This window comes from Macrotis lagotis, chromosome 1 (genome assembly GCF_037893015.1).
Source record: "Macrotis lagotis isolate mMagLag1 chromosome 1, bilby.v1.9.chrom.fasta, whole genome shotgun sequence".
NCBI classification, from domain to species: domain Eukaryota; kingdom Metazoa; phylum Chordata; class Mammalia; order Peramelemorphia; family Peramelidae; genus Macrotis; species Macrotis lagotis.
In genome coordinates, this window is record NC_133658.1 from 10,599,253 (window position 1) to 10,625,033 (window position 25,781).

Genomic DNA, 25,781 nt, shown 5'->3' on the forward strand with positions numbered 1-25,781 from the left:
CGGCCCCCGGCCTCACCCCGGCCCCCGGCCCCCAGCCTCATCCTGTCTCCCCGGCCTCACCCTGGCCCCCCAGCCTCACCCTGGTCCCCGCGGCCTCTCCCCCACGTCCACACCCCGGCCCCCCAGCCTCACCCCGGCCCCCAGCCTCACCCTGTCCTCACCCCGGGCCCCCAGCCTCACCCCGGCCCCCGGCCTCCCCGGCCTCACCCGGCCCCCAGCCTCACCCCGGCCCCCGGCCTCCCCGGCCTCCCCCGGCCCCCGGCCTCACCCCGGCCCCCGGCCCCCAGCCTCATCCTGTCTCCCCGGCCTCACCCTGGCCCCCCAGCCTCACCCTGGTCCCCGCGGCCTCTCCCCCACGTCCACACCCCGGCCCCCCAGCCTCACCCCGGCCCCCAGCCTCACCCTGTCCTCACCCCGGGCCCCCAGCCTCACCCCGGCCCTCCAGCCTCACCCTGGTCCCCGCGGCCTCTCCCCCGCGGCCACACCCCGGCCCCCCAGCCTCACCCCGGCCCCCAGCCTCACCCTGTCCTCACTCCGGCCCCCAGCCTCACCCTGGTCCCCGCGGCCTCTCTCCCGCGGCCTCACCCCGGCCCCCGGCCTCACCCCGGGCCCCCGGCCTCCCCGGCTTCACCCCGGCCCCCAGCCTCACCCCGGCCTCCACGGCCTCTCTCCCGCGGCCTCACCCTGTCCTCTTTGCCCTGGCCTCCGCGGTCCCGGGCTGACCCTGCCTGGGAGGCACTTGAGCCTAGGTGACTTGTCCAAGGTCACACAGCTGATCGGCCTCGGAGGAGCCGGGAGGAAATGGCCCCTCCCGAGAGTGGGCTCCATTTCCACGAGTGCGGCTGGTAGGACACAAAAGAACGGGTGGTCTGGGGACCCTCTTTAATGTGGTTTGTATTTTTTCCTGAATTACACCTAAAAATATTTTCAAATTTTGAGTTCCAGATTCTTTTTCCCTCTCCCCATTGAGAAAGCAAGTCATGTGTCATAGACTATACATGTGTAGTCATGAACAGCACATGTCCTTGTCAGTCATTGTGTGCAAGAAAACACAGACAGCCCCCCCAATAAAGTAAACAAAAGCATCCACACTCATACTCCTTCAGTTCTTTCTTTGCAGATGGATAGCCTCTTTCATCACGAGTCCTGCAGAATTTTCTTGAATTACTGTATTGTTGAGAATAACTAGGTTATTCACATAATATTTACAATATTATTGTTCCTATGTTCAATGTTCTCCTGCTTCTGCTCATTTAACTTTGCAACAAATAATATTAAGTCCTTCCATGTTTTTATTTCTCTCTTTTTTAATTACATGCAAAGGTAGTTTTTAGCATTCCTCTTTCTCAAGCTTTTGAGTTCCCATTTTTTTACTACCCTTTCTTCACACCCCCCCCCCCCCCCCACTGCCATGGCAGGGAACAATCTGATATAGGGTCGTACAATTTCAGTTGTATTTAGCTGAAGTACAATATCAATGTTTGTGAAATTCCTGTATAGAAAGGGGTCCCTGACATCCTTCTGGGCCCTGAGAAATTCCTTAGAAATATAAATTTGGCTAGGCGCCTTTGGGTCTGAAAATAATCTGACAGGACCCAAATGCTTGACTCTGGGGGGTCACAGATGTACCATAAATTAGGCTAAGATTCAGAAAGCCGCCTTGTTAGCCTAGTTATCTTGCTGTATCTGTGAAATTCCTGCTTCCTCCCAGGACTACCTACCCTTCCCTGGATGTGACTGGAACCATAAGGTAGTAAATTTCACTCCCTCAAACCTGTGGGAAGCCCATGAATATGTGACTCCCTCTGTCTCAGGAAATATGTTCAGACATACATAACACACAGACACTTTTCAGACATAACAGACCCTTTTCCTACTCTGTCTAGCCCCCTATCTCTACTGAGCCATGTTTACATATGTTTGTAGTAGTATGACAAGACAATATATCTAACTGCTGTCTTTGCTTCTGTATCCTGCTTGCTCTCAGTACCCTGCCCCAAGCACTATAAAAACCCTATCCCCTGAACACTCAGGTATTGTCTGATTGGGTACTCCCCAGGCAGTCCCTGGGAATATTAAAGATCTCCAAACTTATCAAATTCTGGACTCTGTCTTGTTCTTTGGGTTCAACATAGCATATTTCCATATTAGAAATGTTGTGTCATATAAAAAATTGCTCTAAATCATTATTGATTAAAGAAATGAAAATTAAAGCATCTCTGAGGTACCACCTCACACCTCTTAGATTGGCCAATATGACCAGAAAGGACAATGATAAGTGTTGTAAGGGATGTGGGAAATTTAGAATACTAATACAAATGTATTAGTTGGTGGAGCTGTAAACTCATCCAACCTTTCTGAAGAACAATTTGGGATTATGCCCAAAGGGCAATAAAAATGTACATACTCTTTGACCCAGCAATGCCACTACTGGGTCTATACCCTGAAGAGATGATGAAAAAGGGTAAAAACATCACTTGTACAAAATTATTCATAGCAGCCCTGTTTGTGGTGGCAAAGAACTGGAAATTGAGTGAATGTCCATCAATTGGGGAATGGCTGTACAAACTGTGGTATATGTATGTCATGGAACACTATTGTTCTATTGGAAACCAGGAGGGATGGGAATTCAGAGAAACCTGGAAAGACTTGCATGAACTGATACTGAGTGAGATGAGCAGAACCAGAACACTGTACACCCTAACAGCAACATGGGGGTGATGATCAACCTTGATGGACTTGCTCATTCCATCAGTGCAACAATCAGACACAATTTGAGGTTATCTGTGATGAAGAATACCATCTGTATCCAGAGAAAGAGCCATGGAGTTTGAACAAAGTGCAAAGACTTACCTACAATTTTAAAAAAATGTTATGTATTACATAACTTTGCTATCTCTTATATTTTATTTTTTTCCTTAAGGATATGATTTTTCTCTCAAAACATTAAATTTTAATCAATATATAGCATGGAAATGATGGAAAGACTATCAGATTGCCTTCTGTGGGGGGTGGGGAAAGGAAGAGAGGTTTGGGGAAAATTGCAAAATTCAAAAAAATAAAAATAAGTAAATACAAAAAAATATGAAAGAAGAATTAGAATTATGGCAGAGGGGAGATCAGGAGAGAGAGAAAAAAATATCAAAACCTTTTTATTTCTCCCCATTCTATCTTTCCCCTACTTGTACTTTCTCCTTTCCCCTAATTCTTCCTCCTCACCATTGCTGCCTGCCTCACATTATCCTTTCCCTTTTTCCCTTCTACTTCCCTGTAGACTAGGATAAATTTCTAAATCCAATTGGGAATATATATATATATATATATATATATATATATATATATATATATATATATATATATATATATAAAATTCCTCCTTTGAGTCAAATCTGTTGAGAGTAAGATTTACTCTGTTTTTACACATTGCCTTCTTTCCCTGAACTATAATGAGTCCTTTGTGATATTATCTTCTAATGTCTCCACCTTCTTCTCTCAGTATAATCCTTTTTTTCATGTTTTCATGTTTAATTTGTCTTGTAGTCCCACCCTCTGTCAAAATATCCTCCTTTCAGTTATCCTGATAGAAGTACAATTCTCAAGATCCATAAGCCTTATTGCCATCATGATTGATTTGTTTCCCCATCCTCTGTTCAAGTACACTCCTATCAATCTTCCCAATGGAAATATAATGCTCATGAGCTAAAAGTACCATCACTTCACCCCCAATTTATATCCACACCCTCTGTCTGAGTAGCTTCCCTCCAACTGGCTGAATAAAAAGACAGCTCTCATGGGCTAAAGTAAATCATGTCATGATCCCACATCCTCTGTTTAATTATGTTCCTTTCAACTGTCCTAAGAGAAATACAATTCTCAAGAGTTACAGGTGTGTCTTGGAAAACCTCTTCAAATACAGGTTTTGGAAGGAGTGTTTTGCTCTGCTTTTCAGTCCTCTGCTCAGAGGGATAGAAAGTATTTAAGGTACTGATCAAGACTGAGTACCAAAGCTTATGAAATCTAAATAATGATGAATTTCCTGATGAATTTTTAAAATATTATTTTTAAATTTATTTAAGACAATGGGGTTAAGTGACTTGCCCAAGGTCACACAGCTAGGCAATTATTAAGTATCTGAGTCAGGATTTGAACTCAGGTCCTTCTGACTCCAGGACCAGTGCTCTCTATCCATTGTGCCACCTAGTTGCTCCCAGTGAATTTTTTTAAGGGGTATGTTGGAGCCCAGTCCACGGAGTGTGAGGTAGTGGGACATGAGCAGTACTAGTATACTGTCGGTAAAGCTATGAGTTGGTCTTGTCTTTCTGGAAAGAAACTTGGGACTATGGGCAAAAAGTCACTACAATATGTATAGCCAGATATACAAACTCAATGCCCCCAAAGAAATCAAATAAAGAAAAGAACCCATAGATACAAAAATATCAATAGTATTTCTTTTCTTGGTAGTAGTAACTAGAAACTAAGGAACTGTTTTCTGATTGGGGAATATCTAAACATATTACAACATAAAATGATACAGAATGTCAACTGCATTTACAAAGTGCTTACCATGTGTCCCATTCTGTGATGAATGTGGAGGATACAAAGAAAGTAAAAAGTGAAAAATAGTATCTGTTCCCAAAGTTTTGTTTTTAGGATTTAAAAAATTTGCTTAAGGGGGATTATTAGAGAGAGGAACAGAAATAGAGATAAATAAAGGACAGAGGGGAGGAAGGAAGAAAAAAGGAAGAAGGAAGGAAAGAAGGAAAAAAAGTCAAGAGGGCAAGAGCATGACAAATCCTAGGTATGCTGGTGGTGATTGCCACACTACCACATTTGAACAAGAAATGTATTTGAACACTGTACTAAATATACTGGGGATGCAAATATGAAAAGAGAAAAATGAGGACTCAAAGAGGATTCACTGGACTTTCAGGGATGGTTAGCATGCATAATGCAAGCATCATTAATAGATAGATCATTCAGTTGAACAATTCAGCAATCAATCAGCAAGTCTTTTTTATAGTCATTGTGTGCCAGTAATGTGTTGGGTGCTGGAGTTACAAAAACCAAAGTAAAATGGAACCTGCTCCCAAGGAACTTATACCAAATTAACACCTACAGCGATCAACAGCATGAATCAAGAATTTCAGCTTTTGATTTAGTAGGAATCTAGAGGTTATCTGGTTCAATCACCTTAGTATAAGTCAAAAGAAAATGTTTAAAAACTCCTTTTTTTAAGACCGAGTTCTATTTGAACACATTTATGGTCAGTGTGAAGGTGCCTATAGACAGGAATAGGATAGAGGTGGGGATGGAAGCTGTAGTCACTTGTATACAGAGCTTCTAGATGAAGGACCCCTATTTCAAATTCTTGATTTCGTTGATACTGACTTCTTGGTTTTCCCCAGGGAATGACTGCTTCGGATTTTGGGTAGGGCACTTTATTACCATACCTTCCTACTGGTCTTCTGCTCTGAGTCTGTTACCAATCCACACACTTACCAAAATCACTTCCCAAATGTTCAGAACTGATCATATCCTATCCCATAAGGAGACAGAAGAAGCTCTAGCTATTGGTGGTAAGTACTGATAAAATATTTAGCGAAAGAGGACAACTATTTTACTCCCTCTTGGACAGCTCCCACCCCTATAGGGGTAGAGCCATTCTCCTCCAGCTATTACTTTTTCTCTTCCTGGGCATGACTTTGTCTTTAGTCATCATTTGAAGCATTCAGGAAATAAGGGTGTATGTGTGGGAGATCAATGGAGGGGGGGCAAAATTTGCCACCAATTTCCTGCTAACACATAAGATTTAATTATGACTCAGGTTTTCTGTTTATGCTGAAAACCCTGTTCACACTTTGACCCAATTTCAAAAAGTTATAGAATATAAATCAATAAGATTCTTTTTCATTTAGCTCAAAATTCCCAGACATTTTGATCCTTCAGTTTTTGACAGTATGTTTTCCCTAGCTTCTTTCTTCTTATGCCTTTCTTTGCCAATCAGTGCATCCTCTGGAAGTGGACAGTATTTTTCATTTGAAGTTCTTGGGGAGAATTCTTCAAGATTTCATTTCCCCAAATCCAAAGACAAGAATTATGTAGAATCCTCTCCACTAGAGACGTCTCTTGCCCTGATATTAATTTCTTAATCCATCAATCAACTAAATATCATTATTTAAGTCCATATCTGTTTATCTTGGCCATGAGGACATTGTGTTACATTATTAATAGCTGGCATCCACATAGCACTTAAGGTCCACAAAACATTTACTATACATTTCCTCAAATCTGATCCACAGTTCCATGAAGAAGAAACTTCAGATACCATCATCACTCATTTTATAGAGGAAGAAAACTCAGAATCTGGAAGGTTATTTGCCCAGTCATGCAGCTTGTAATGGCAGGATTTGAACAGATATCTCTCCTTATTCTACTTTTCTTTCTTCACATGTGAGAAATTTTTTGGCTAAAATCTAAGTCTGGCCATAGGATTCTCTGATCAGTCAACTCTTGTTAGAATGAAAAGGAAATTATCAGGGCAAGACATTTAGAACAACAAGTGTTTAATTGTGGTAATTCAGTGAACCACACTGAATCCATCTTATGACTCCATTCTGGAGCTTTCTCGGTTCCCTTTCTATCCATTTACGGTTCTGGTCCAATTTCTGTCTTGTGAGAAAATGGTCTTCAATTGTAGCAATTATGAGAAAACATGATTGTAGTGTTTGAACCTAGTCCTGTGTGACTGGGAAGGCGGACCACCTCTTCCTACTGCTTAGAGACTTTTAATTCAAGACCTGGGATGTAGATATATTCAAGGAAGGCTACTATCTCTGATGTGAGGGCCCTTCTCAGGACTGCTTTTCACCTTTGATGTCCACCTCAGCCACCTAACAGTCACCTGTAACTATAAGAAGCTGTAGCATGCATAGTGTTCACACCCTGGTAAACTGTTTGGGCAGACAGGCTAAACCAGCTTGCAGGGGTCCTGAATCCATTGGTGAGTTAGGGGGATGTCTACACCAAGCATGTGAAGTCTTCCACTGATGGAATGGATGGATGAGAACAATTTGTTCCAACAGTCATAAAGGCAGCTGAAGTAGGTACTGTGTAGTGCTTAGAACTTGGTTAGACATTGAATATGCTAAGGTCACTCACTGTATCTAGAACCCTCAAAGACCACTTCATGCAATCCTGCCTCACTTAAATCCAATTTATGCACAAATCAAAAGTCATCACTCATACCATATTACCATTCCTATCTCAAAGTCTTGTGGCAGTAGGCAAGTGATGAAGTAGAAGGCATGGATATACTAGGAACTATAGTCAAAATCCTGCACCCAGGTGACAGTCATAGGGTATCTCCTCACTGGAAAGAAGTAGCAGTGGAACTGAACAACTTCTTGGTATCTGAGTAGCCTTTTAAGAATCACACTGCTCACCTCTTGGGGTGAGGAAGGAACCAGAAAAGGTACCCTAAAAATTGTCTGCTTACTCAACCCTGCTCTGATTACCATGGCAATCAGGGATCCCATGCTGTGGTTGAAAAATAAAAACACATTTAAAAACTTCTTCAGAGAAGATTCCACTCACCATCAGAATATGGACTGTGCACATACACATAGACTATACAAAGTCCCAATAGATCAAAAGTTGAACAGCTCTTATTGCAAGAGCCGCTATCCTATCCAAACAGGAGCCTTGAGTGAAAGAAGGTTGGCGAAAGAAGGCCAACTTACTGAAGTCAGAATTGGATACATGTTTTTCTAGAGTGGCCACTTTGAAGGGTAGTACAGTGAAGCAGGGCTAGGTTTTGCCACAAAACTAATCTAGTCAACAAGTTTGTATGCCTAACAAAAGGAATGAACCACAGGCTCATGATAACGAGATTGCCACTTGCAGGAAAATGCCATGCCACCATTACCAGTGCCTATGCTCCCACTCTGAGGAAGTCAAGGAGAAATTTTATGAAGACTAAAGACCCTTATCATCAATGTACCAAAAGAGGACAAGCTTATAATTCTGAAAGACTGTAATGCTAGAGTAGACACAGACTACAAGACATGGCAGGAATGGAGGAATGGAGCTGGAGACAAAAACAGGAATGGTTCCTTAGTACTGAAGATTTGTGCATCTCATGATCTGCTCATCACAAATGCTGTCTTCCACTTACCTAAATGAAATAAAACTTTCTGGATGTATCCTCACAGCAAACATTAGCGTTTAATAGACTATGCAATTGTAAGGAGGAGAGACATTCAGGATGTGAGAGTGACAAAGGCAATGTGTGGTGTAGAGTGATGGGCTGATCACAGACTCATCCTTCCCAAGCTAAATATTCCCATTCAACTGGTGGCAGCCCCAAGACAAAATGACTCCTTCGAAGAATTAATGTCAAGAAAGTAGAGGGCTTTTCTGAGTGGGAATGGTTTATTGCTAACTTGGAGGGAAAGGTGAGCCAGCACACCATTGGCAACAATGGAGCAGAAAAGAAATAGGCAGCTTTCAGAGATCTGGTATACAGCACTGCATTTACTCACCTGTCCATTTCTAAGAAGGCAGCATTTAATTTCATCAAAAGAAAAGTACATATGAAGTTTAGGGAGAGTCAGAATTCTTGACTCAGTAAGAAGACAGATTAAATTCAGTTTTATGTGGATAGTAATAATCCAAAGGACTTTTATGATGCCCTGAAGGCTATTTATGGGTCAAAGATATATGGTGCATCTCAGCTACTCAGTGCTGATGGATCCACATTGATTGATAGGGACATGATCCTAGAGAGATGGATTGAACACTTCCATGGTGTTTTTAATGTTAACTGTTTACCTCAAGTTGAAGTCAATCTGTCCCTTGAAGTTTCATCTGAAAAAGAGGTTTTGAATGCCATTAGGCTCCTTTCATATGGCAAAGCACCTGGTGCCAATTCTATTCTAGCTGAGATTTACAGTGTGTGTGTGTGTGTGTGTGTGTGTGTGTGTGTGTGTGTGTAATCCATTGCTTATCCAAAAGCTGACTGAAAATTTCCAGGTCATTTGGCATAAAGAGGTTATCTCCCAGGAATTCAAGGATGCTTCCATTGTCCATCTCTATAATGGTAAAGGGAATAGATTGTTCTGTGACAATCATAGGGGCATTTCTTTTTTTGTCATTGCTGGTTAGATTCTTGTCAGAGTCCTTCTCAATAGGCTAGTCCTTCACCTGGAAGATGTCACCTCCCTGAGAGTCAGTGTGGCTTCAGAAAGGTTTGAAGAACAGTCAGTTTGGTGTTTGTTGCCCAACAACTCCAGGAAAAGTGCTAGGAGCAGAGCAGAGATCTGTAGACAAACAAAGACTCTGATCAAGGCCTTTGATACTACCAACCATGAGGGTTTATGGCAAATTATGGCAAATTTGGTTGCCTGGAGAAGTTCATCAGCACTGTGCACCAATTTCATGATGACATGTTTGCCCAGGTTCTGGATAGTGGAAATCTCTTGAGATTTCCTGGTCACCAATGGAGTAAAACAAGGTTGTGTCCTTGCTCCCATGCTTTTTAGTATGATATTTTTAACCATATTATCAAACTCCTTCACTAAGGATGAGCACCACATCAAGGGCAGCTACTATACTGATGGTAAATTCATTAATTTAAAAAGGCTACAAGCCAAGACCAAAGTGGAGGGAGTGTTGGTGCATGAGCTTTTTGCAGATGATTGTGCCCTCAATGAAGCTTCTGAAACTGAGATGCAACAAAGTAGGTATCAATTGCCTACAACTTGTGCTGAATTTGGCCTAACAACACCAAGAAAACCCAGGTTCTCTATCATCAGTTCCCCAGCTTCCATATATTGAACCATTGATTGCAGTAAATAGAGTTTTGAACACTCTGGATAATTTCACTTTCTTTGGTAGTGTATTTTCCAGGGAGGTACACATTGGTAATGAGGTTGAGTTCGTTCAGTGTTTGGGATGCTCTGAAAGAAAGTGTGGGAGAAAAGAAGTATTAGTCTCACTACCAAACTGAAAGCTTACAGAGCCCTTGAGCTGACCTCATTTTTGTGTGACTGTGAAACCCAGATAGTCTACTAGCACCAGGCCAGGAAACTGAATTACTTTCATTTAAATTATCTTAGGAAGATTCTGAAGATCACCTGGCAGGACAAGATACTAGGCACTGAGGCCCTTTATCAAGCTAAACTGCCAAGCATTCAAATGTTACTAAAGAGAGTGCAACTATGAAGGGCTGACCACACTGTCAGAATGCCAAATGTATGTTTCCCCAAAATATTATTTTATGGAGAACTCACACAGGGCATTTAGAGGGTCAGAAGAAGTGATACGGGGACACCCTTTAAGATCTCTCTTAAGAACTTTGAAATTGATTGTGCATCATGGGAGACACTGGCATAGGATCACCCAGTAGGACAGAGAGGGTACTGTACTCTATGAACAAGGCAGAATTGAAGTAGCTCAAAGGAAATGTGAGATACATAAGTTTAGAGTAACCATCTCAGGTGTTCACATGAACTATTTATGCCAGATCTGTGGTAGAGCATTCCAAGCTTGTATTAGTCTGATGAGCCACAGTCAGACATACTGTCATCTGTCTCTGACATAGTGATGTCATTTATAAGACCTAGATTATGCTGACCAGAAACCCAGTCACATCAAAAATTGATGGAAGCAATTTTTTCACAATTCTACATCTCAAGCAATCCATAGAGTTTATCTGAAAATTGGTCCTCTCTTGGTTACTCAGTTATCTATCATTTCTCTGTTCCTTTGATTGAATAGACACTTGAGGGCAGTGATCTCATCTAATCATTTTCTCCCTCTGGACTTGGAAAATCCCTAATCTTTCCTCCAATTTGAAATCAAATGACTTGATTTTATAATCAGGTTAATTTTTTATTCTAAATTAATTTCTTGTTTTTAATACATAAAACATTTGTTTCTCCCTGCAAAAGCTAAGAGACCGGACCCTGATTACCTAATAAGGTAATTGCCATGCATTTCTTAATAAATCCATATGCGGGGCAGCTGTATGGCACAGAGGATAGAACACCAGTCCTGGAGTCAGGAGGACCTGAATTCAAATGTAGCTTCAGTTACTGTTTAGCTGTGTAACCCTGGGCAAGTCACTTAACAATGGCCTCCAAGAAGAATTGATGTTCTTGGAAGTTCTAACCTGTTTTCTTCCTTCAATCATTTCATCTTTTACAAGTCTCAGAGATCATTAGCTTTAAGGGACTGTCACCTCCCTCTTCCCCTCCCCCAGTTTGGTTGATAAGGAACCTAAGAAATACAGAAGTTCAGCAGTTTGATCTAATTAGCAGCAGAAACTAGAACCCAGAGGAACGACTAGCCCAGGTTTATTCTATTAGATCCTCTTGTGCTGCCTTTGAAAAATGAATGTAAGTACCATGTTCCAGGAATAATAGAGAAATCTACACTGATGGGACTTCTCCTACATCAAAAAATTTTTTTATAGCATGTTATGTCCAACTAACAGGTTGCTTACAGCCCAGTCACTGGGTTGCTTGAAAAACTACTCCAGTGTTCCTAGTTGGGTGACCTCTCTTTCGCCCCACCCCCAACTCTAGGCTATTCTCCTTTGTTCTAACTCAGGAACATCCCAAGATAGACAATGAGTATAGAGCTTTCCAATAATAAAAATGGGGACTTCTTGAGGACAGGAGCCGGTTTGGGGATTTATTTTTGTGATTCTTACTATTTAGGACGCAAGAGCTTGTTATGCAGTAGTGACATAATGGCCACTTGTTGATGGACCCCCCCCCCCCCAGGGTCATATTAGGAACTCTAGAGTTCCAAGGTTCCAGGGTGGCAGTTGGCACTAGGGGTAGAGGAATGTGATTAACTGGCAAATAGGATAATCACACTGGGGTCCTCCCCTTGACTTCTAGGATACTTCAGCAGAGACAGAAGAAAACCCCCCAAGATGTCCCCTATGCAGAAAAGGGAGTGGCAAGGGGCCCTGCATGGTCCTAGACTCAAGAACCAGAGAATTTAGGAGATGAGGAGAGGGGGCTCTAGAGCAAAAGGAAACCCAGAAGAGAGAGGCTATGCCTTCTCTGACCCTGACCATTTTTCCAAGGCCTGCTGTATGTAACTGGGGGTTATTGTTCCCAAACCAACAGGGAACTTAAGGAAAGGATTCTAGAAGCAGAGAGGAAGGGGGAATCATGGGGGGGGGGGAGGTCAAAATGCTTGCCTAAGCCTAAAAGAGGAGGGCAACATTTAAAATTAAGCAAGGAAAGAAAAGCAAACCTAGGGAAATGACCCTGGGCCCAAAGGTAGGATTCAAGAGAATGGATGGGACCGGGGAAAGAAAACTTTGGAGTTAGGTTATGTGTTCATTCTCCAGAGCTCAGGATCAATGGGATTTTGGAAAATGGAACAGATGCACATTTTAGTACTCTCTTGTTGAAGAAGAGAAAACAGGCCCAGAGGGTCATATAATATTTATTCTTCTTAGGATGTATGAAAGGTTGCAAGGCTTTGAGGTTGGTCTAAGTTACATCTATTTTTTTTTTCATTTTTGCAAGGCAAATGGGGTTAAGTGGCTTACCCAAGGCCACACAGCTAGGTAATTATTAAAGTGTCTGAGGCCAGATTTGAACTCAGGTACTCCTGACTCCAGGGTCGGTGCTTTATCCACTATGCCACCTAGCCACCCTTTAATTTTTTTTTTTATGGATATCTATTTTGTTTTAGGACAGCTTTGTTAATATGTCCTTAGCTAGATAGAGATTTTTTTAATTCAAAGGAACAGATATGTCTAGTATGTCAACTGTATCCAATAGGTGCCTTAGGAAGTAGTGGAGAGAGACTGGGAAAAGGCCTGTTCCCATCAGTTGCTTTGGGCTCTTCCCGTCTTCATTTCCCAGTCATAGGAAAGTATAATAAGATACTTAGCAGTTTTCTTAGAAAGGGCTCTCACCCTTACCCCCCCCCCCCAGCTTACTGCCCCAATTCTGATCTCTCCATTGGCTGCCCTATCCTTTTAAACTGACTGACTTTGTGACCTCATTCTCCCGCCAAACCTATTGCCCACCTGGTGGAATCTTTGAGGTTTCCATGGAGCTGCCTGTAAATAAACTTGGACCATCGCAAGTGACCAGTCACAGTCATACTGGACACATGCTCTCTTTGACTTCAGTCACCTGGACAGCTACAGGAATCATTTCTTCATACCACGTGATCTTAGTTGACATTTTCTCTTCTCTAATCATGGCAGGTAAGGGAAAAGATTATTTTAATCATCTTGAAGATATTTTTTAAAGAGCAAAATTAAAATATTAGGAGAGATATTTAGAAAAGAGATCAGGGCCTTCCACAATACGACAATATGAAAATATGTTTAATATGATTGTACATGTAAAACCTATATTAGCTGACTTGCTGTCATAGGGATGGGGGAAAGAATGGAGGGGGATAGAAAAATGGAAAACTCAAATCTTAAAGAAAATGAAGGGTGAAAAATATCTTTACCTGTAATTGGAAAAATAAAATAAAAATTAAAAAAGTAAAAAGAATGAGATCAGGGCTTTTTGGATATTTTGTAGAGTCTGGTAAGAAGGGAAATCTTACAGTAGTATGAGTGCTGTTTTTTAATAAACAAAGAAAATATTTTTCTTTGGAGAATGACTACTGAGATTTTCATTTTGTCATTTCAAGTTTCCTTCACTAATTTATCCACCTTCATGTCTCTCCATGAGATGAGTTGTGATGACCTTGAGATATTTGAATTGTTGATCAAAGGCATTTGAGTTCTGTTAGGTGCCTTGATAGCTGGGAGGGTGTTGGACTACAGGTCTATTTTTCCCAAACTGTCCTAGCTAAATAAGCAGAGGTGCACCTTAGGTGAGGATATTCTGTTATCTACTGAAGTTCATGAAGAAGTTAAAATGGATATTTTCATTTTATTTCAAGTTTCTTTCATGGATTTATCCTCTTCAGGTCCCTTCATCAGATGAGTTGAGATGACTGTATAATTTTAATTGTTGGTCAAAGGCATTTACGTTCCATAATAAGCAGAAGTGCCCCTTGGGTGAGACTACTTTGTCATCTACCAAAGTTCATGAAGAAGCTGAAGCATGGGGGGATCAAGATTCATACCCAAGAAGGATGACCTGTCCCTCCTATACTGATGACATTCTAGATTCTTAAAGTATTTCAGAGTGATTGAAAATTTTATTCTATTAAGGAATACTTAGCACAGTTATTGTTAATTATAACTTAAAGTTGCAGATACTAAGAGGAGAGACTGGGAAAAGCCCACGGGGAAATGTTGGGAGATAAAGGCATGCTTGGAAGTCTTGGAGGGTTTGGTTTCAGCACTGATCAGCTCCTTTCCAATAGAGGGAAAGGATTTGGAGAGTTAGAGAAAATAAGGAAAGAAAAATATGAAAAAGAGATAGACTAGAATGAAGGGAGCATGGGGGCAGGTAGATTCCAGAAGTTGAGGTGGGGTTTGTGATGGAATGTTGAAGCAAATAATTCAAACTGAAAAGAAAAAAAAATGAACCTGTAAAAACATTGTTCCCAGAAAGGGAAAGTTGAAGCCATTCTTAGCAAATAACTATTTTTTTTTTGTCAATGTTCTTGGCAGGATCAGAAAAGTCTATGGGGACAAAGGCAGTTGATTACAATGTCAATGCCATTCTACAGAAATAGTAAATGCCTTAATTGACAGAGACAGAGAGAGAGGGAGGGAGAGAGAGAGAGAGAGAGAGAGAGAGAGAGAGAGAGAGAGAGAGAGAGAGAGAGAGTTTCTTTGTGTGTGTCTGTGTGTGTGTGTGTGTGTGTGTGTGTGTGTGTATCTAGCACTTAGAATCAAGAGATTTTGGTTTGGATTCTGACTCTGGGATCTGAGTCATCTCTGTCTGAGCCTTGATTTCCTCACCTTGTTAAGTGGAAATAATATTTGCATTGTATAAGATTTTCTGTGGAAAACATTTTATAAATATGAAGTGTTTTGATTATATAAAGAACTTGGTGAACATTGTATAATTAAACATTGTACAAATGTATACTGCAGCTATTATGGAATGGGTGAGGTCTTCTGCAGAGTAACTGCTCAATTTTTTAATTGAATGAATGAATGGAGGACTATACTAAAGTTGGGTTAGTTATACTTCAGAAGGGATCCCTGCTTTCTTCCACTCAGACAGATAAGGTGATGTCAAGTTTGTAAAAGGGAAAGGATCAGTTTCCTTCTTTGGATTTATTTCCTGAGATCATGAATGCTGAAGATGAGGATGAGGATGAAAATGATAATGATGATGATGGTGGTGGTGATACTGATAGTTTTATGTGATCTCCACAAACTGAAAACAAGAAAAAAATGATTGTAGATAGTGTAGCAGCCTAAACTATGACTCTCCATATTGTCTGGTCACATTCACATCCCATGTTCCTGACTCCACAATGGATCATGGAAATATGGATTTAGAAATGGGAGGGAGTTGAGGTCCTTAGAGGTACTTTGTCCAAATAGTGTATGTCAGAGGAAGGATTTGAACCCAGGTTCTCTGACCTTAAGTCTAGTGTTCTTTCCATTGAGTAATACTGTCTTTACCAAGCTCAAAACAATTCTGAGGAGGTTATGAAGTCTTTTTTCACACTTTCAAAAGAATAATTCTTCATCATTGTCCAGACAAGCTAGTCAACTAAAGGTGTGTGTGTGTGTGTGTGTGTGTGTCCAGCACTTGGAATCAGGAGATTTTGGTTTGGATTCTGACTCTGATACTTGGTAGCTGTGGGGTCTGGGTCACCTCTCTCCGAGCCTTTATTTCCTCACTTGTAAAGTGAAGATAACATTTGCATTGTGTAAGAAGATTTTCTTTGGAAAACATTTTATAAATATGAAGAGTATTTTGATTATTATGTAAAGAGCTTTGTGAACCATAAAACATTGCTCAATCTAAAAATAAACCTTGTAGAAATGTAAACTGTATGCAGGAAATATGAATGCAGGAAGCCTTCTGTAGAGTAACTGCTCAATTTTTTGAATGAATGAATGAATGAATATGTTAATGTTTGATCAGGATATATTTCAGAAGACATCCCTGCTTTCTTTCACTCTAGAAAGATAAGGTGATGTCGAATTTGTATTGGGGAAGGCTCAATTTTCTTCTTTGGATTTACATCCTGAGATCATGAATGTTGCGGATGAGGATGAAAATAATGATGATGATAATGGATGATGAACTGAAAACAAGAAAATAATGATGATAGACAGATAGTGAAGCAGCCTAAGCTATGACTCTCAATATTGTCTGGTCACATTCATATCCCACATTCCTGACTCTCCAATGGATCATGGGAATATGGATTTAGAAATGGGAGGGAGCTAAGGTTTCTAGAGGGGTAACAACCTGTCCAAATAGTATATATACCAGAGGAAGGAATGCCATATATATTTGATATATTGATATATATATATATATATATCTCAAAGGAAATATATATATATATATATATATAGTCAGCAGACTCTCTGGCTTTGTCTAGTGCAATCTAGTGTTCTTTCCATTGAATAATAATAATGTCTTTACCTAGCTCAAAACAATTCTGAGGGGGTTAAGAAGTCTTGTTCACATTTTCAAAAGAACAGCTCTTCCTCCTTGTCTAGGCAAGCTAGTCCACTAAAGGGCTGTGTATGTATGTGTGTGTGTGTGTGTGTGTGTGTGTGTGTGTGTGTGTGTGTGTGTGTGACTATACTTGAAATATATAATGGAATTACCCTCACCCCACCACTTTCTTCCTCTTAAGATAGTTCTGCTTGTTTTGACTTGGGATAGAACTAGATAGAAGGCGAGAAGAATATACTCCTCTAAATTGATTAGCCTACAGACATTCTTGACCTTTTCTGCATGGATCTCTTTATTCCTTACTGGACCATATGGGCTCCTCAGATGTATGTCTTTTAATGAATAAATACAGAGAATTACAGAGGAAACCAATTACATTAAAAATACAGGAATCAAAATACTAGATTCAACAAATTGCAAAAGCCCAGTTTTATAGTGACCACCTTTAGGTTAAAAGGTGTGAAATGTAAGCCCAACTGAAATAGTCTGAATAAACTCAAAATGAGTGAAAGATTTTGATTCCTCTGGTCTCTGTAAGCAGGACTGCATCCTCCCTTCCTCACAGGAAACTTAGGGAGACCTCAAGAAGGACCAGGTTTGAATTCAAACTCTGATGCTTCTGAGCTTTGGAATTCTGAAATCACTTGGGTTACTTCCAGGAACCTCAGTCTCTTCAACTACAGAGACAACATAGAAGCATTTTCCTGACAGCAGACACTCGAGAAATGGGGAGCCTGCATCACACTTATTACTATTAACACAAGGAAGTGTGTAGAAATGGGAAGGAAACCAATCTAGATAAGATATCCAGAAACATTTGATAGTGATTTGAGTTTGTCAGACAAGGAGGAGGACTGTCTTATTTCACAAGAAGTCTTCCAGCAGGGTGGCTGGGGTGGGATAACTACATCCTTGTCAACCATACTGTATCTTAGAGGGTTGTCAGGCATGTAGAAAAACTTGACAACATATCTGATGATCTGGAACTCTGTCCTATTCTGAGCTTATGAAGACTAGCAAAATGAATGACTACACACACACAACATTCATAGGCACGCATCATCACAACACACATACATACAAAACACACAACATAGAATACAAGATACACATCACAATTATTATAACCACATGCACATATACACAAATATACACACAACATAGACAATACACACATACAATACTTATACATAGACACATACATTCATGCATATGCATATATGCATATACATGCATATTACACACACAAACACAACACAACAGTAGTAAAATGCACTTGGCAACACACAATAACAAATAAACACAGACTGCACATTGTAACACCCAACATGCATGTACACACATGTGCATAGACATATACATGCAGGTCCTCTTCATAAAGTAAGGTTTCCTCATGGGTTTAGATGGCATAGTAGATAACCTTGGACTAAAAGAAGATGACTCTGGGTTTAATTCCCAGTCCTACCATTGGCTGATCAAAAAAAAATCACTCTGAACTTCAGATTTTTCTTTTTGAATCTAAAGGAGTTGGGATTAATTTAATTCATTTTCTTAAGTGACTCCTGGGTATAAGGCAGGCCCTGTCCTAGGTGCTGGGGAGCTGAAAGTGGTCAATATCCTCTAGCAGACAACGTTTCACTGAGCAGAACCTTGGCAATACTATCTATCCATGAAAGATATTCAGGTCTCAGTAGCGTATACGTTCTTGGATAGCAGTTTCATTTCTCTTTTTGAGTCCCAGGCACATAATGTTTGTGCTTGCACATAGTAGGTGCTTAATAATTACTTTTTGATGAATTGATTTGGAGTCAGAAGACTTGGTTTCAAATTCTTCCTCTGACACTCTTTGTGTGACACTGGGTGGGTCAGTTAACTTCTCTAGGCTTAGCCATAAAATAAAGTTGGAAAACAGGAAGTTTTGACTTCTTTCAACCAGTGGCATGCTGGTAAATGTTTGACAACCAGCTCTCAGGGGGAAGGGAAGAAGTATGTTGGGAAAAACTTTTATTAGGAACATGTCCTCATCATTTTCTTAGATTATCAACTAGGCACTAAACAGAGCCCTGATTTGTAGCACTTGCTGATTTCTCAGGTATCGTTTGTCCTTCATTTTTGAAGAAGACCATGATAACAGGAGGTGATGCCATGCCAAGCACATGAATTGGATTTGAGTGAGGTGGGGCTGTGCTAAGTCATCAGCCCCAATTTCTCCTCCAGAGCCATCTGGGTCCAGTGGTCAGATGTGAATCAGGACGACTGGTGATGGCTCTGGATGTGAGGCAATCAGAGTTAAGTGACTTGCCCAAGGTCACACAGCTAGTAAGAGTCAAGTGTCTGAGGTTGGATTCAAACTCCAGTCCTCCTGACTTCAAGGTCAGCCCTGGTTTCTGAACTATGACTGCTCACAGTGAAAATTTCACCATAGATTCTCCTGAGTTGGTTCCAACATACTCTTGACACAGTGATGACTTAAGAACCACCATTTTAGTTTGGGATTTCTCTTGATTTAGAGCAAGTGTGTGTGTTTGACTTCAGTTGCTTCATTTCTGTCTTTTGTCTTCTTCAGAAAACTTCCAAAACCCATCTCTGCTTGGAACCCCCAATTCTCTGCACCTTTCCTTCCCAGTGGTGAACAGCTCTGGCAACCTCTGCAACTTTTCCAGAGTCTCGGCCCCAGCCATTGGCTCTGCATGGCTCTTGCCCTCTACCTCTGGTGTACCTTTCCCCCCACTCATGGGCAATACCTACATCTACCAGCATTCCAGCACCACCATTTTGTCTGGGGTCCCTGGACAGGGACAGCTTTCCACTCCAGCCACTTCCTCCTACCCAGGCATCTATGAGTGGGACATGTCTGGGAATGGTGGGGAGAAACCATCCCTTGGAGATTTTACTGTGACAGTCATTGGCCAGGACACACCAACTTCCTCATTACCAGCACCAGCCCAGTACGATAAAGCTGCAGATGCCAATACTTTGGTTCCTCTCTACCCACAGCTATCGGCCAGTCTCGTGCAGCAGGGGGCTTCCCCACAAGTGCCAAGTCAGGGCCCCAATAATGTATCTGCCCCTTACCAGAATGGAAGTCAGATTTATTACTACGACCAAGGAACCCTGGGTCCCCTTCTGGCGGGTGAGCTCAGCCCTTGTGTACAGTCCTACGGCTCTGTGTCTTACAAAGGAGGTCGGACCCCTTCTGTGCCAGTAGCATCTCAGCCAGAGATGGTGATGGTGCTCAAAGAAGTCCAGCCCCCTGGGTCTCGACCACCTGTCTCCACTTCAGGTCTATACTATCCTGTTCGTGCCCAGTCGGTCAAAGATTCGGGCTTCCAAGGTAAGTATTGGTTGGGCAAAAAGAAAATGAAAGGTAAGGAGGTTAATATCAAAGGGAAGAACCAAATTGGGGCTGAGAAGGGATGAGTTTCTTTACCATTTCACCTTCTAAGCCTATCTACAAGATTTTGGGAAAGTCTCCTAATTTCTTAAGCCTTCATTTCTGTCATTTGTGAAGTGAAGGGATTGGACACTATAGTCCTTAAGACTTTTTTTTTCTAGTTCATAAAAACCTTCTGATTTTATGGAATTGGAGAGAATTGGTCCTTTGTGGTATTTCTGTTGAGATTATTTCCCTGGCATCAACATATCAATTACTTTAGCATATTTAGGAGCCTAAATGGAAAGAAATACCCTTTAATTCCAGTTTTTAGTCAAGAGGCACCATTGTCTGATTGTCCTATTGCTCCCTAATTTTTCTTACATTTCTCTATTATTCTAGGCTTTGGGTCTTATATTCAAGATGATAAAGCCCCTAGCTAATCAATAAAATTACTTATTAATCATGCATTAATATATACACTATTGTAATAAGCTCTTTAGATACAAAGACAAAAATAAAATGGTTCCTCCCCTCAAGGAACTTACATTCTATCAGGGGAGACAATATATGCCTAGAGAAACATAAGCACCCCCTTTGGGGAGTATCTATTCAACTCCTTATCATTCTCTAGCAGATGGCTGTGACTCCATTTTGGGATCCTAGAGGAAAGATTAAAATCACTTTGCTTATGAGCCCCCATTGGTATGATTCCCATTTATAATCAGTTAGCAACGATTAGCTTCTAGCAAAGGTATAGCAAAACTGTTGGAATAAAACATTTTCCCCTTAAAGCTTGGGGTATACATTCTCACAAATCCAGAGACCAGGGGAAGAGTGGGATTTAATTTATAGTACAATAGTAGTGAGTTACACATGTAAGAGATATGTGATTATAGATAGCTCACAATTCCTGTATGGAAGTACCTTTTTGTCAGGTGTACGTGATAATGCTCCTTGATTGCTTCATTTAAAAGGTAACTATACCTCTATGTCCATGTTTGTCCTTAGTGTATCTCTCTTTACTCATGGGTATTGCATTTCCTTTCTTCAATGACTCTAGAATTGGTTGGTATGTCTCTGCTCTTACTTTCAACTACTTTCCTTGTTTCCTACTATTCTGGAGGCATGAACAAGTATGGGAAGGAAGTGAGACAGAAACTTTCTTCTCTGTCCTTCCACATCCCCTAACATAGTATTTCTATTGCAGAAATATGAACCTGTTTGACTGAATAAATGATTGACTTTTCTCATCTATTTAAAACCCCCAAGGGGCTATTAATATTTTATTTTGTTATCCAATTACACTTTTCCCTTCTCTATCCAATTAATAAATTATTTAATAATTTAATAAAATTTAATTTAATAAAGTACTTATAAAAGGATCATAAAGACTTTTTAATATACACAATTAAGAAAAACCTAGCTATGACTATTGATTATAATATGGGGTTTGGAATCCCCTTCATTGTATAAGTATATACAAAATATATACAAAGTAAATATAAAGGAATTTGAGGGTGAAGCATAAGCATCTGGAGAAATCAGGAGAGGCTTCTTATAGGAGATGCTTCCTAAGTTGAGCTTTTTTTTTTTTAAGTAAGGCAATGGGGTTAAGTGAGTTGCCCAAGGTCACACAACTAGGTCATTATTAAGTATCTGAAGCCGCATCCACATTTGAACTCAGGACCTCCTGACTCTAGGGCCGGTGCTCTGTTCACTGAGCCACTAAGCTGAGCTTTGAAGAAAACTGCAGATTCTTTTTTTTTTTTTTTAAATATCTGTTTAGAAGTTCTCTATTCCATTTATTTATTTATTTATTTGTTTGTTTGTTTGTTTATTTTAGGTTTTTGCAAGGCAAATGGGGTTAAGTGGCTTGCCCAAGGCCACACAGCTAGATAATTATTAAGTATCTGAGATTGGATTTGAACCCAGGTACTCCTGATTCCAAGGCTGGTGCTGAGAAATAGTTTCTCATCATGGGCAAGGTAGTTCTCCAGGTCATCTAAGCAGTTATCTAGAAGTCCCAAAACAAATCAAGATAGAGTTCTGGTCCAGGGAAGTAGGTGGAATGAAAACAGACCTTTAAAAATTGCTTAATGTTAGCTTTGTCTAGTACTGCCTACTCTGAAGAGCACTGCCTTGTAGGCGCTCTCCTTTTATCTTCTCTATGATTCCATGGGGAGAACAGAATACATGCTTTCATACTGATATTATAGAGAAGGAAACTATGGCAGAGCACAGTGTGCCAACGACTGAGCCAAGTTTGAAGTTTTGGTTTCATGTTTCTTACAAAAGGTGATTGGACAAAGTAGACATATCTATTTGGTGATTGGACAGAGTGTCTGGTATTTCTAGGTACCTAAGGAAGACTCTACTCAGTTATTGGGGACTAACTCTTTCTTTGGTTCCTTTGCAGTGATGGAGACTTCCCTGGGGCTGCAACCTACTGCCAGATCATTCTCATTGCCACAATCCTTAGAACTCTCCAAGTCCTGGGGTGGCAATGGAAGCAACCTTCAGATTCTTGAGGCAACTCCACCAGCAGAGGTTGCTGGGGATAGCTCATTGGCTATCCCAGGACAGAATTCAGGCAATCTACTTGCCTTGCCTCCTGCCCCAAACATTGAGCACAATGATAAGAATGTGGCATGCCTTGAGAAGGAGAAATGGAAAGTGGAGGGAGTGAAGTCCAAGTTGCCCCAGACCCTGAATGCCTGCCAGATCCCTTTGGAAATACAGGATCCTCCACTCCTTCCCCTGGAAATCCCTGACATAAACCAGTTTCTGGCCTGTATCGAGCCTCTCTGTCCTGATACACTTAAGGAAGGGACTAGTCCAAAGGAATGCCATCTAAAGAATGGCCTGAATCTCGGTGACCAAGAGGCACCAGAGAAGGGGACGGAGCCCATTCCCAGCCTTACTGACATCAACAAACTGGTGGAAGATTTCCACCTTCCTCGTCTTCTCTCTCCCTTAAAGGAGGTCGATCAGTCCAAAGGTCTCAGGGCTACCAAACCCAAAGTAGTCAAAACAACCAAAATGGTCCGAGTTCAGGGGAAACCGTGTCCAGGGAAGGAACCCTCAGATCCAAATAAGAAAACTAAATGTAAAATCCCTGAGTTGATGACCACTATGCCACCAGTCAAAGTCTTGTCAAAGAACCCAGACTGCCTTATTGCTGGGGATGTGTCAGCTATCTCTGGTTCTATGGTCAATGAGTTCTCTCCCCTGGACGTGGTAAAGTCAGTCATCAAGTCCCGAAAAGCCCCCAGCAACCGGACCAGCAAGGTCAAAGGCCCCAACCAGGAAAAAATGGAGGGAACTGGAGATTCCCGGTTTGAGAAAGTAGAAGGGAACGAGCCACCTGGGGGGCGAGCTAAGCCAGAAGAGAAGCTAGCTCTCCCCAAGATGAAGCGCAAGAAGAACCATCCTGAACTTAATCAAGAGGCCTTTAAAAAGCCCCGAAGCTTCCTGGGCATGCATATGTTGGAATCAGTTCAGGTGTTTCATGCTCTTGGCAAGAAGAATGATAAGATAGCTGGCCCTGTTCAAGCCCCCCAGCCAACTCCAGGGATCAAACAATGGTTGGAACCCCCAACAGAAGGTCAAGGTCCCATGAAAGCCCCGGTTAGCCTACTTGCAGCTGCCAAAGCCAAAGTTCGGAAACCGGAGGGTAGTGCTGAGAACCAATGTCCATCTCCAACCCACACCAAGCCACCACCTCCGGGGAGAGTCAAGTTGGTACCTTTGCCTTTTCCTACCTTAGACAGACCTTTGACTCGTCCCATTCCTCGAAAGCCACAGCCCTCAGCTCCCCACCGGCTTTCTTCTGCCAACCCTGCACGCTTAGGCAATACAGCTCAACCTGGACCTTCCAATCCAGCCCGGCCTGTATCAGCTGTGCCTCCTCAGTCAGCTCCTCCTCAGCCTATACTTTTGAAATCGGCACCCTGTCCTTCTCCCCAGCTGCAGTCATGTCTCCCGAGCCACTTGGTTTTGTCTATCTCCCCAGAGTCTGCTCCTACCAGCTCATCCAAACAAGCTGTGGTGGTCATGACTCAACCGCAGCCCCAGGTCCAATTCCAACCTCAAGATTTCTGCTTTCAACCAATTCCATGGAGGAAGCCTAACGTCCCTGAACCTGTGATGTCGAAGCCCATCACCAAAGAGCAGAGGCCTGAACGGGAGGCCATGAAGAAGCAGGCTCAGTGGGAGCGAGAGAATGCTGCCAAGTATACCTCCTTGGGCAAGCTGCAGTTTTTCATTGAGCGGGAAAAGGATTTGGAAATTGCAAGGCGCTATGGCTACATGATCTGATCAGAGCAGCTAGGACTCCTGGGTCCTCTGGGTACCAAATATTTGTACATATATATATATATAGATACACATGTCCCCATTTATTCTGATACTTCAATAAACCATTAATAGAGCTGTTCTGGTCAGGGACAAGATAGATGAGCAATGAAAAGACTTCCCAGATATCTAACCTTGGGCTCTTTGAGTTTTGGGTAATATGTTATATACATATTTACATACATTATATATATGTATATGTATATATATGTATATACATATATATATATATATATATATATATATATATATATATATATATATATACACATACACATATTTTGGGGGGAGGGGGTTGGAATCAAAGGTTGGGGAGGATTAGTGGGAAAGGAACCACACTTGGAGGAGAGAAAAGAAAGTGGGAACTACAAGGATGAGGGAAAGCTTCTGAATCTTGTCCATAAAAGTTCTAGGAGGAAGGAAATGAAGGATTAGGGCAGCAGAAAAGGAAATAACAAGAAGCAAAGTAAGGGCTGGAAGTATAAGGCATTGAACATGTAGTCAGGAAGACCTGACTTCAAGTCCCACCTCAAATCCAACATATCTGTAGTTGGTGGTGGTGATTGTCCTTCATTCTTGAAGACCATGACATCAGGAGAGGTGAAGTTGGATTTGAGTGAGGGGGTGATGTGATAAGTCACGTCTTTCTTTGTCTTCCTGAGCCAACTGGATCCAATGGCAAGATATGAGTTGAGATGACTGAAAATGACCCTGAATGTGAGACAATCAGGGCTAAGTGACTTGCCCATAGCTAGTATGTGTCAAGTGTCTGAGCCTGGATTCAAACTCCCATTCTCCTGACTCCAAGGGCAGGTCTTTATCCACTGCCCTACCTAGTTACCCTTGTTTGTTGGTGAGTGAGTGTCCTGGAGTCAGAAAGACCTGAATGCAAATCTGGTCTCCTGGGATAGTAGCTGTGTGAGTCTGGGCAAGTCACGTAACACTTACTTTCCTTATTACCTGGAGAAGGAAATAGCAAACCACTCTCTGTAATGTCTTTGCTAAGAAAACCCTAAAAGGAGTCTCAGAGTTATACACAACTGAAAATCACTAACCCACAAAGTTTAGGACCTTAGAAGTTTCATTTCTTCACTTGTAAAATGAGGGGATAGGATGTGATGACAACTGAGGTCCCATCTAGCTGTAAAGCTATAATTTTATGAATGGAATAAGAGGTGAACAAAGTTTGTAGAAGGTAAGGATGTGGGATAATTAGGTAGCAAAATGTCAATGTATGATTGCATCAACATGGATATTCCATTAGTAGATAGTCATTTGATCATTGTGTACCTATCAATGGAGATGCAAATTCTAAGATGAAATTACTTGCTTTGGGGAGTTTTTTAAAAAAGCACTATTGACTTGGTACCTTTTATATTTTCTCATCCTGGACAGTTCTCATCTTTCTGAAAATCCCCTATAGAGGATTTATCCAGAATTCTGGAAGCTTTTTC

At 41.4% G+C, this 25,781-nt stretch overlaps 1 protein-coding gene across 1 annotated transcript; it reads left to right on the top strand.

Moving 5' to 3' along the window:
* The first annotated feature begins 12,819 nt into the window (after positions 1-12,819).
* C1H2orf78 (chromosome 1 C2orf78 homolog) lies at positions 12,820-24,427 on the top strand. Its single transcript, XM_074221800.1, has 3 exons — positions 12,820-13,240; positions 19,165-19,932; positions 22,391-24,427. Exons 1-3 carry the CDS (start codon positions 13,081-13,083, stop codon positions 24,289-24,291), a joined length of 2,829 nt encoding a protein of 942 aa, XP_074077901.1. The 5' UTR covers positions 12,820-13,080; the 3' UTR covers positions 24,292-24,427.
* Positions 24,428-25,781: the final 1,354 nt, after the last annotated feature.